Source organism: Vipera ursinii, assembly GCF_947247035.1.
Source record: "Vipera ursinii genome assembly, chromosome: 6".
Lineage (NCBI taxonomy): Eukaryota > Metazoa > Chordata > Lepidosauria > Squamata > Viperidae > Vipera > Vipera ursinii.
Genome location: NC_139515.1, coordinates 54,296,296 through 54,309,050, shown reverse-complemented (window position 1 = coordinate 54,309,050; position 12,755 = coordinate 54,296,296). Strand labels below are relative to the sequence as shown.

General features: G+C 39.7%; 1 protein-coding gene across 1 annotated transcript in view; it reads left to right on the top strand.

Annotated features, from left to right (window-relative positions):
* Nucleotides 1–12,755, top strand: part of FGD6 (FYVE, RhoGEF and PH domain containing 6) — a 60,589-nt gene that overhangs the window by 4,167 nt on the left and 43,667 nt on the right. The window contains exon 2 of the mRNA XM_083365952.1: nt 7,755–10,143. Within this exon, the coding sequence (XP_083222078.1) occupies nt 7,755–10,143 (2,389 nt within the window). The remainder of the gene's footprint in view (nt 1–7,754; nt 10,144–12,755) is intronic.

Below are 12,755 nucleotides of genomic sequence, written 5' to 3'. Positions count from 1 at the left end.
TGTGTGGTTGACATTTGGGATGTATTTATGATGATTGCAGCATCCCAGGGTCATATGATTACCATTTGTCACATTCCACCCTGCTTCCAACAAGCAAAATCAATGGGGAAAGTCAGATACTAACCTTGGAAGGATGGAAGGCTGAATCAACCTCCATCCAATTGAACTCCTGCAGTGTGCAGAATTAGCCTGCAGTACTGCATTCTAACCACTGTACTGCCACGGCTCCTGGTAGAAGGGGTAGAGAAGCCAGTCAAGACAAAACTAGCATTGTTCTGGACTTGAAAATCAGCAACAGGTTTTGAATTTAAAGTTGTTTGAAAGCTAGGCAGAGGTAACATTGTGTCATAGTTACTTCTGACATTGCAAGAGATAGAGCAGGGGTGTCAAACTCGCGACGTCACGTGACATCGTGCGACGTATCGGAACTTTTCCCCCATTGCCGGCAGTGGGTTGGGTGCGGTTTTGTTGTGATGCGTCCGGCCTGCGGGCCGGCAGTTTGACACCCCTGAGATAGAGTGTATGAGTTAAATTCTGCTTCTACTTTTAATTCTCATTAATTGAAGAAAAGTGTTGTTTTCAGTGTTCTTCTTGCGGAGTGTTGACATCTTCTAAACTAAGATGTTCATTGAGAGGCAAAACACATGATTATGAAGAGCGAAGATTAAAAGTCTATCCAAACTTCTTTTTTTAAAAAAGCTACTCTTGGTTGAGCACTATAACTCATATTACTGTTTGCATACATTAAATTGGAAGAAAACTTACTTAAATGCAGTTGGCTTAATTCTTGTAGACGTTGCATAAGGTTGCACACTCATAATTTTGATGCTTATAGAATTTCTATTTCTTTTCAGATTGTGTTAAGTTAATGTTAGTTCCTGTTAGCTTTGGCTTTAGGTTAACCATATATTTTCTAGGATTTGCGGAGCCACCTGAAAGGATTTGTTTATTTTTTGAAAAGGGCAGTTAGTAGTTTTAGCAGTGGTGCAGTTTGTATGAACCAGTGGAGGTTTTTTTCCCTAACTGAAGCTCAATAAATATTCTGTTTAGAATAAATATTAATGCTGAAGTATTAAAGTATTAAGATAGGCTTTATTAGAATAGAATAGAGCTGGAAGGGATCTTGGAGGTCTTCTAGCCCAGCCACCTGCTCAAGCAGGAGAACCTATACCATTTCAGATAAGTGACTGTCTAGTCCAGGGGTTCCCAACTGGGGGTGCTCACACGCCCTGTGGGTGCGAGACGATATTCCAGGGTTTGCAAAAACTTGGGTTTAGAAGTTTCAAAATTATAGTGTATGTACATAATTCATTCTGAATTTTTGCAAGGGGTGCGAGAATATATCAGAAGCGTTCTAGGGGAGCAGGATATAGAAAAGGTTGGGAACCACTGGTCCAGTCTCTTCTTAAAAAACTCCAGTGATGGACCGCCCACGATTTCTGAAGGCAAGCTGTTCTACTGGTTAATTGTCCTCACTCTTAGGCTTCAACATTTATTTAATTTAAACCCACTTTTCTGCTCAGAAAGGCATTCAAGATTGTTTGTCCTTTTTATTATTTAATTTATACTCCTTTTGGGTTTTGAATATATTTTAGTCATTTTTCTAAAATTTTACATGATAACTATTTACCTTTTCTCCCTTTCTCCCTCCCTTAAAGTTCTAAAGAACATCTGAGATTTTGTGAGTCATTTCCTTTTATATTTACACCTTCAAGCACCTGAAAGGAATCACAGCCATGTTACAAGCAGCATCAATATTTTTTTAAAAAAGGCTTGCAACAAACTGGAAGAAGAATTTATTATATTCTGGTGTATTTTTGTTGTGCGTAATGCTAATAACTATTATGGGAGAACAGTGCTTAGGAAACATTTAAATAAGAATTTAAGAAAGAAAAGAAAAACTTATGACTAAATAAAATGAATATTTTATAATGAAGATTGAAGAATACTGCTTCACTGGCAAAAGTCTAAGGGAAGTATTTGTTGAAATTCCCTTTGTGTATAAGAAACTGCTTTTATTCTGAGATTTTACAGATAGTTTTTACATTTGAAAGCAACCACTGAGAGATTATTTACTATCATAATTGAGCAAAGAAGTCTGAAGCGTTTTGAAGGAGAAATGAATTGTTAAACCCTGCTGACTGTGATTCATAATTGATAAACTATTTTTAGAATATATACTTTATATGAAAATCAAAAGGCAAGTTTCAACCTGGGCTAAATTGAACAATATAGGAGTCCTGCATTAATCAGAACTGTATGTGGCTGCTAAACAATTTGGGGGCTTTCCTGTGGAAAATATTCTTTTATGACATGACTCTTCACCTTAATTTGTAGAACCGAAATTGTGTAATGGAGTCACGAGATAGGGTAAGATGGAGAGAATAAATATTTATTGAAAATACAACTTGAGACAATGGAAGCATTAAGCTAGAATTTGTAAGTATGCAATTTTTCATTTTGAATGCTTGCATAAGATGGTTACAATAAAGTAGGTATATTTAGGATTAGGGTTAAAAGGCTATTTTCACTTTTAAATAAGGTGGTTTGCTTGAGGGAAGGAAATTTTTAGTCGTCAGCTTAGAGTAGTTATGAATATTTGCAGAAAAGAGCAGAATTTCTGTTTTGGATATTGTAAAAAATGATCTAAATTTAGTTTTAAAGGTCACATATGGATTGATAAACCAATTGTTTATAATATCTTGTAGTCACTGACGTTGGACAGAATCTATCTTGCATCAGAGAGTATACTATCCAGATACTACAATACTTAAAGAAAGGAGGGTTTGTTTATCTTTGAAAGCAAATGTAAAGGCAAAAATGCTATTGGTATGACAGGATTATTCCAAAATAACTTAATTTTCTCCAAGAATCTACTTTCTGCAATTATTGTGTGATACCAGGAAAACATGTGTTTGGTGTAAGGAATTGTAGACAGATGCTGTAATTAAAACACCATATATTCCAGAGCACTTGTTTGCCTTTGAATATAAAATGCTATAGTCAATTTGATATATCTGGGTGCTGCTGCTTAAGTTTCACTAAAGTGGATAAACCCAGGAAAAGTATAAAAGCTTCTTAATGAAATGTACTCTCTTGCTCTCAGCTACAAAGAGACTTGGGTTTTTTAGGCTTTACATGTATGTATTCCTTCTGTAAGGGACGTGGTGGCTCAGTGGGTTAGGACGCTGAGCATGTTGATCAGATGGTCGACAGTTTGGCGGGTCGAATCCCAAGTGCCACGTAACAGAGTGAACGCCTGTTACTCATACCAGCTTCTGCCAACCTAGCAGTTCGAAAGCACGTAAAAATGCAAGTAGAAAAATAGGGACCACTACGATGGGAAGGTAGCAGCGTTCTGTGCGCCTTTGGCATCTAGTCATGCTGGCCACATGACCACGGAGACATCCTCGGACAAGCGCTGGCTCTTCGGCTTTGAAACGGAGATGAGCACCGGCCCCTAGAGTTGGAAATGACTAGCACGCATGTGCGGGGGAACCTTTACCTTTACTTATTCCTTCTGTAAAACTACACAGAGGCCAAAATGATAAAGCTGTGTAGGATATTTTTTCTTGTTACATTCTGGCTTTCTTCTGAAAATTTGAAGTGGTATACATGAAGGTCGGTCCTTATTCCCACTACAATTTTCTGGGGTAATTTGAGGTGAGAGGTGGTGATGACTTAAAAGTAATCTTACAAGCGTTCCATGGTCAAATAGTAATGAATCCAACTCTTCCCAACACTGTAGTATTGGTTAAATTGGAAAGTTCTCTGAAAGAACTATCTACAAATAGGTCTGTGGTCCATTAGTGTTGATTGTTTCTTAAATTATTATAAGTTACATTATTTATATCAGTGTTTTATGATTAAGAAAGAATAAGCTTGGAAGTTAAAACATGGTGTGTGATTATTATGACAAAACTTGTTTGTCCTGAATATTAAGAAAAATGAGACTGATGTTGAAAATTGGAGATGATGCATTGTCTTCAGGTTTGCTCAGTAGCCTAGATTTTTTAGTTTCAGAAAAAGGAAGAAATCTTCAGTTGCCAACTGGAGGATAGAGTATTGGTTTATGCACGTAGCTTTCTACAGAAAGGTGGGATTTTGATTTCTAACAAATTAAAAGCCTAAAAACAATTTTTTAAACTTCTTTTATTATGGCCAAATTGAAATAACCTTTTAGTCATGGCTAGTGCATTAAAAATAAAATATTTATTTATTTATTTATTTATTTATTTATTTATTTATTTATATTAATTATTCGGACTTATATGCCGCCCTATCTCCCGAAGGACTCAGGGCGGCTAACAACAATAACATACAATAAATACAAAAGTTAAGATAAAATTAAAAATAAAGGCCCCTGTACAATGAATTAAAATTAAAATAAATTAAAAATTAGAGTTAAAAAATTAAAAACATAATTAAAATCCCTGTCAGTCCAGGTCAGCCAGGTGGAAAAGGAGCGTTTTGAGGCCGCGGCGAAAGGACTGGAGATCTGGGGCTATCCGAAGCTCAGGGGGCAGCTGGTTCCACAGGGCTGGCGCTCCCACAGAGAAGGCCCTCCCCCTGGGGGTCGCCAGCCGACATTGTCTAGCCAACGATACCCTGAGGAGGCCTTCTCTGTGTGAGCGTACTGGGCGATGGGAATTCGTTCCCGGCAGCATATGGTCCTGCAAGTATCCCGGGCCTAAGCCATGTAGGGCTTTAAAGGTAAGTACCAGCACCTTAAATCTCACCCGGAGGGCAACTGGTAACCAATGCAGCTCACGCAGGAGGGGTGTAATATGGGAGTATCGGGGTGCTCCCATCACTACCCGTGCACTTGCACTCTGCACCAGCTGAAGCCTCCGGGTGCTCTTCAAGGGCAGCCCCATGTAGAGAGCATTGCAGTAATCTATACGGGAGGTAACGAGTGCGTGGGTGACTGTACGTAGGGCATCTCGGTCCAGAAAGGGGTGCAACTGGCGTGCCAGGTGAATCTGGGCAAATGCCCCCCTAGCCACGACTCCAATATGATCTTCAAAACTGAGTCGTGAATCCAGGAGGACGCCAAGATTGTGTGCTCTATCAACGGGAGGTAACATCTCTCCTCCTATAACCAAAGATGGAACCTCTTGGACTAAACGAGATGCCGGTACGTAAAGCCACTCAGTCTTGGCCGGGTTGAGCCGGAGCCTGTTCTTTCCCATCCAAATCTGTACCGCTTCCAGGCAACGGGACATCACATTGAGAGCATCACTGGGTTGGTTCGGGGTGGAGATGAAAAGCTGGGTATCATCAGCATATTGATGATACCTCACCCTGAAGCCACGGATGATCTCTCCCAGTGGCTTCATATAGATGTTGAACAGGAGAGGCGAGAGTACCAACCCCTGAGGCACCCCACAACTAAGGGGCCTAGGGGTTGACCTCTGTCCCCCTGCCAACACCGTCTGTGAACGGCCCGAGAGGTAGGAGGAAAACCACCGCAGAACGGTGCCTCCCACTCCCAACCCCTCAAGACGACGCAGCAAGATACCGTGGTCGATGGTATCAAAAGCTGCTGAGAGATCTAATTGGACCAGGACAGAGGAATAACCCCTATCTCGGGCCCGCCAGAGATCATTCACCAGTGCGACCAATGCCGTCTCCGTGCTATACCTGGGCCTGAAACCCGATTGGTACGGATCCAGATACTCAGTTTCCTCCAGAACCAAAGGGAGCTGCCGTGCCACCACGCTCTCAACGACCTTCGCAAGAAAGTGAAGGTTGGAGACAGGATGAAAGTTATTTAAAATAACTGGATCCAATGCAGGTTTCTTAAAGAGGGGCCTTACCACCGCCTCTTTCAAGGCGGCAGGGAAGTACCCTTCACTCAGTGAGGCATTGATAACTGCTAGGAGCCAGCCTCGTGTAACCTCCCGAGATGCATAGACCAGCCAGGAGGGACATGGGTCCAACAAACACGTGGCAGCACTTAATTTCCCCATGATCCTGTCCACTTCATCCGGAGTCACAGGATCAAACTCTTCCCAAATGTTCTCGGCCAAACTCATCGTTTTCCTCTCGTCAGATACTGCCCAGTCAGAGTCCAGACCAGCCCGAATCTGAGCAATTTTGTCCACCAGATATTTACTAAATTCCTCGGCCCGTCCTCGTGATGATGAAAATACTGTAGAAGCTTCAAAAATGAGAGCATCTCATTGACAATTGTGTGGATAAGCTGTTAGGATTTGTAATTCAACAATATCTGGTTGGTCACAGGTTCCTTAAACTGAATGACAATCTTTAGACAAGTTAAGCAAACCATTTGGCAAATTCACATATTAGCTGAGCTTGCATATCACAATACTGTATGTTATGCTATGGCCTGTCTCATGTATTTTTTGCAATTTGGTTTCTTCAATACAGTTGAGAACTTAGCATATTGTATGAACCCATTTGTGGTACATATTATTTGGATTTATATACCGCCCCTCTCCCGAAGGACTCGGGGTGGTGTACAGGGCAATTAAAACACTATATACAACACATAATATACAAAAATTAAATTAAACCAAGTAGCCCTAAACAATAAAACACGTTCTAAAATGTAAAATTTAAAATCTAAAATCTAAAATCCTAGTCCCTCAGTCCAGGCCAGCAAGTTCAAATAACCAAGTCTTCAGGTCGCGGCGGAAAGAGCGAAGGTCGGGAGCCATCCAGAGCTCAACAGGGAGCTGATTCCAGAGGGCAGGTGCGCCCACAGAGAATGCTGTCCCCCTGGGGGCCGCCAGTCGACATTCCTTGACCGACGGCACCCTGAGGAGGCCCTCTCTGTGGGAGCGCACAGGACGATGGGAAGTTAACGCCGGCAAAAGGTACTCCCGTAAATGCTCCCCTCCACACACAACTTCTATCTGAAATCGCTAGGGGAGGTCATCTACCTGTTTGAGCTTTGGTGTCACCACTATGCTGATGATGCCCGATTATATCTTTCATATCTGAACTGGCTAAGTGAGGTTGTCAGTATTCTATCCCAGAGCCTGGAAGCTGTGCAGGTTTGGATGGAGAGGAACCATCTCTGACTCAATCCTACAAAGACAAAGTGGTTGTGGATAATTGGGTCATCCAGATCTGGGTATATTCCATCTTTGGTCTTGGATGAAGTAGCACTTCTCCCTTCAAGGTTGGTGCACAATCTAAAGGTTTTCCTGGACTGGCAGCTCTTGCTTGAAGAACAGGTGACAGCTATGGCCAGGAAGGTCTTTGTACAATTTTATCTGATGCTCCAATTGCACCCTTTTTTAGATTGCGCCCTTTAGACCAAGGGTCCCCAACCCCTGAGTTGCGGCCCATTACTGGGCCATCAGCCATTTGGAACCAGGCTGAAGAAGCAGCAGATAAGCGCATGCGTGCATCCCTACTTGTGCGAACAGCAGGCAAGTACCTGTGCGCGCAACTCCATTTGCACGAGCAATGTGCATGCCTACCCCTTGCACAAATGGAGCTGCACACATACGCGTGCTTGCCAGCCGCTCACACATAATCATTCCCTCTTGACAAACAAACATTTAGAGTCACTCAGTACAGTGAGATAGGGGCATATTAAATAAACAAACAAACATAATTAAATCATGACTCCTTAGCACTAATGTTCCTTATCAATTGTTGAAGTTTTTCATTACAGAGAGATCTGTTTCCATAAAGCACGAAGGCTTGCATTTTGTAACACACAATATTATTCTGACCAACCTAATATTTCTCTTTTTTTCTTTTTCCCTCCTTTCTAGAAACTAAGAAGCCACCAGTTGCCCCAAAACCAAGACTGGTGATAGGACACAAAATAGTACCACCTCCTATAGCACCAAAACCAGAAGTTGTGGTGGTGGATGTTTTGCAGTCCTCAAGAAAAACAAAGCCAGTGATAGCACCAAAACCAAAGGTGCTTAAATGCTCGACTGTTCCTGAAGTTAAAACTGTCCCTGCTTCCATTAGGAGAAATTTAAAGACTTTAGAAGATCACAAAAAAGACTCTTCTGAGTACTTGGTTCATCTGAATTATAAAAATGGGATTCCAACAGACAATGCAGCTTATATTATATCTCTGTGTTCTTGCAGCTTTGAATGCATTCATAAATGTGGAAGTCGGGAGGATACACGCAAAAATGCAACCATTTTTGAACAGTTAGAAAACCTAGAGAACATTGATATAAATGAACAACCATCATCATCTCTAAAACGTGGAACAATATTTGAAAGCAACAATGAAAACAATTTAAATAACTACAAGATCGTCTTAAAGGCTAATGATCTAGAGGAAAAACTTGAAGATGTTATGATACAAAATGTTTTCCCTAATAATGGCCACTTGAGGCAAAAACATTTAAGTGAACTTGAAACAGTAAATACTGTTAATTCTAACAAAAATCTTAAAATAGAATTTACAGACTTTTCTCCACCTACATTCAATATTGAAGAACTTAAGGACCGATCAAATAATGATGCAAAGTTAGCTGCTGTTGAATCTGAAATGTTAGAAGTTCCTCTTTTGACTGAAAACAACAATAATTGTTTCTCTTTGAGTAACCCAGCACATATGGAAAAAATGGATGTGGATAATACATCTATGATATCTTGCAAAAAAGACAGTGACAAAGTTTCATTTGAAACCAACTCTGTAGTATCAACTAAACCTTTTCCAGTTCCAAAACCAAGAAAGCTACACACTCCCTGTCTAGTTCGTCAAGATGGCGTTGATGTTTCAGGAGAGGATGAATGTGATACTTCTGGGATTCATGAGTTTGCCATTAAGAATACAACAAAAAATAATGTTCTAGTTCAAAGTGTTTCCTACAAAAGTCAGGAACGTAAAAGTGCAGTGGATAAATCTGAAGTACCTTCCTATTCTGTAAGAAAAGTACTTCCAACATCAGAAGCTACTGATTCCAAAGAACTGATCCCGCCAAGCCAGTCATCTGAAATTGTACATGAACACTGTCAATTATTAGAAAATATTGGGCATTCTTCAGACCTTAATTCAATAAGCCCTTCCATTAACATAATGAAAGATAACAGTACGTTGGCAACTGATGCTAAAGAGACTGGCTTTGTAAGGTGTAGTAACCTATCGATGAGTTTGCCTAAACAAATAAAATTATCATGCAACCAACCTTTACCTGCCTTGGTGACCCTTGACAACTCTGCACAAAAAAAGGAGGCTAAAGATGCTTACTTAAAAGGTGAAAGTTCATCTCGAATCATTCCTCAGAAACCTCAAAGACATGGCATTGCTGTAGCTGGACTATTGAAAAAATCTGCATCAGAGGAACTGTTAGACACAAGTGCTTACTTTTCTAGTGAAAGTAAAATTTTAGAGGCTCCTTTGGGGGGGGCGCGGGTAAGGCATTTCTCAGGCAGAGAAGAAAATGCAGTCCTATTGTCCGATACACTAACACCATCTTTGGAAAAACCAGTTTGGAAATTACCTCATCCTATTCTTCCATTTTCAGGAAACCCAGAAACCTTAAAAAACACAAAAAATGCCAAAAAAGTGGAAAACCTCAGCAATGTAACAAAGCCTCGAGCCAAATCCTTGTCTTCTGTAGATATGGACAGAATACACAAGCCTCCAAAAGAACCTCAAAAGAAAAGCTCACTAAAAAAATTCCTAAACATGAAATGGTCTGTTTGGATGTTGAAAAGTGACTTCCAGAAATTTCTGGCAAAGGGCTCACAGTCTACAGATAATGCCAGTGGGAATATTCTTAGCGGAGAAGGGCCTGGCAAAAATGGGAATGCAACTACCGTGGCAAATGGAAGGAAAACTAAACCGGCAAAGGCACATTCAGCAGAAATAGGCAGCTTTTTCTCACAAAAGGGAAAACAAAAAATCAGAGGTCGGAATGAAGTTAAAATCAGTCAAAGATCAAAGTCTTTAGATGAACAGACTTTTTCATTACAAGGACACTTGAGTTCTCTTCCTCAAGACAACATACATGAATATGAAAACGTGAGCCACTACGAAGAAATCCCAGAATATGAGAATTTGCCTTTTGCAGCTACTGATAAAAAAATATGTTTTGACAGGCAAAATTCTAGCGGTGTTGAAAACCAGGATGCTAATATGTATGAGGTGGAAGAGCTATATGAACCTACAGGGAATTGTTTGGAGTTTGGCAGGTAAGGTGCTAAAATGGAAAATGTATAGGTATAAGTACGGGTGTTATTTTTATTTATTTTTATTTTATTTTATTTTAATTCCATTTATATCCCGCCCTTCTCCGAAGACTCAGGGCGGCTTACAAGCTTAGCAGTAGCCTTCATTCTATGTATATGCCTGCTTATTAGGGCTTTCACACACCCCCCAAAGCGGCATTATTACAAAGTCAGCTTAATTGCCCCCAACAATCTGGGTCCTCATTTTACCTACCTCGGAAGGATGGAAGGCTGAGTCAACCTTGAGCCTGGTGGGATTCGAACCTGCACTAATTGCAGGCAGCTGGTGTTACTTAAGGAGGCATTAGCCCACTGCTCCAGATTGATTGATATGTACATTCACCTATTGTGGTTTGTAAATTGTTTATGGTATTTTATTTATTTATTTATATAGCATTATGCATGAAAGCCTAGGTTTTAAAACTACAATTAGCATGATGTGTGAAACATTTTATTATTGGTGCCATCTCTATGCTCTAAACAGTTTTTAACTTATCCAGAAGCATAGTTACATCTCTATATATGTCTTAATCACTTTTGTTATTTTATTGATATATGGTTAGCAAGAGAACTTTTATTGGTTGTTGTTTTAGAACAGGCTACTTTTCCATTTTTATATTTCGTTTAAATACACACTTTTCTTTGAGCATTTTTGATGGATTACTGGCTTGATTTTGTCTGAAGGCAGTTTATGGCATAAGCAATTTGATTTTTTGAACAATAGTTAACTTTTATCCTAATCCACGAGCAAATATTCTTAAGCAGCTGAATGTGGAAATATGATGATTGGACATCCATATGAACAACTACAAACCTGAACTAAATTTGATGAAATGATTGCAAACAAATCTCACTGATGATTTCACTGGAGTTTGAAGATGATAGTTTTACAGTACATATTATTGATTGATTTAATAAATTTATATGTCTTCCCCCAATCACAGGTTACTCCAGATAGCTTACAACAGGCATGTCAAACCCGCGATGTCACGTGACATCGTGCAACGTATCATGATTTTTTCTCCATTGCCAGCAATGGGGTGGGCACAGTTTCAGGACAACGTGTCTGGCCCGTGGGCCAGCAGTTTGACATGCCTGGCTTACAACATTAAAAATCCACACCATAAAAACCTATACTTGTTAGAATTATAACATTGTCTAGTTTTACATATGTCTCAAAACAGAAATTGCTATATTCATTTGGTAGATGTTGAACTTTTTTCCTCTTTAATTTTCTGCTTTAAACATGGTACCTGATGAAATAAATATAATAAATTGCACTGTTTGTATTGGCTTGTTATATGATACCATGTTAAAACTATTGTTTTTTTAAAAAAACATAACTGACATAGCCTCAACTTTTTTTTACAACTTAAGAACTGTTTGTCAACTGGAAATGTATATAACCTGTGAGAACTGATGTTTGAAAATGAGATGTTGCTTGACTGTAAATTTGAGGTCAGCTCTCAAAGTAAATGTTTTTTTTTTATTATAAACTATTGACAAAGTATAACCAGAAATCTATTTATTTGCTGGATACAGCTAGAATAAAACTGTTACTACTTTAAAGCTATAATTAAGAAAAAGTGCTAAAAATCAAATATTCTCTTAAAGAGGACTTGTATTCTACTTAAGTATTTTGTATACCGGTATCTCCAGAAAATGTATAAATTGTGATACTTTTGAGAGAATATGTAGATCAATCCAAATCTCATAGAGACATAAGGTAAAGGTAAAGGTTCCCCCGCACATGCGTGCTAGTCGTTTCCGACTCTAGGGGCCGGTGCTCATCTCCGTTTCAAAGCCAAAGAGCCAGCGCTTGTCCGAGGACGTCTTGGTGGTCATGTGGCCAGCATGACTAGACGCCAAAGGCACACGGCGCGCTGTTACTTTCCCACCGTAGTGGTCCCTATTTTTCTACTTGAATTTTTACGTGCTTTCGAACTGCTAGGTTGGCAGAAGCTGGGACGACTAACAGGCGCTCACTCTGTTACGTGGCACTTGAGATTCGACCTGCCAAACTGCTGACCTTCTGATCGACAAGCTCAGTGTCCTAACCCACTGAGCCATAGCATATAGTAAAAAAGATCAGTTAAATTCAAATTGCATAGAATTATTTAGTGAGGACAAGAAATAGTTCTTCAAGTAACAGAAAATGTGTAGTGATGCAAAAGTCTTCGTCTCCCTGTATGGCATAGAATTTGTAGCTGAATGACTAAATTTTAAACTTTAACTGATCTAAAGAAGGTATTGTTTCTAGAGAGTGTTTTCTTTTGGCCAATAGAACTGCTATTGCTTTTTACAGATAAATTGAATTAATTCTAGAAAACATAAATTGTATAATAACACTAATCTGATATTTATAAACTATTACCTTGAACATATCCAGTTCAGTCAAAAATAGCCAGGATTGGGAAGCTCGTTTTTATAGTCCCTGAAAAGCCAACAGTTTAGCTAATGAATGCATTACGGGTCTATTTAACCCCCACCCTCCCGCAGTCAATTGCATCAATCCTATTTCCGTCGGGCTGGCTGACATCTGTTTAAATTTTGGCAGTCTGCCTCTCTCCACTCAC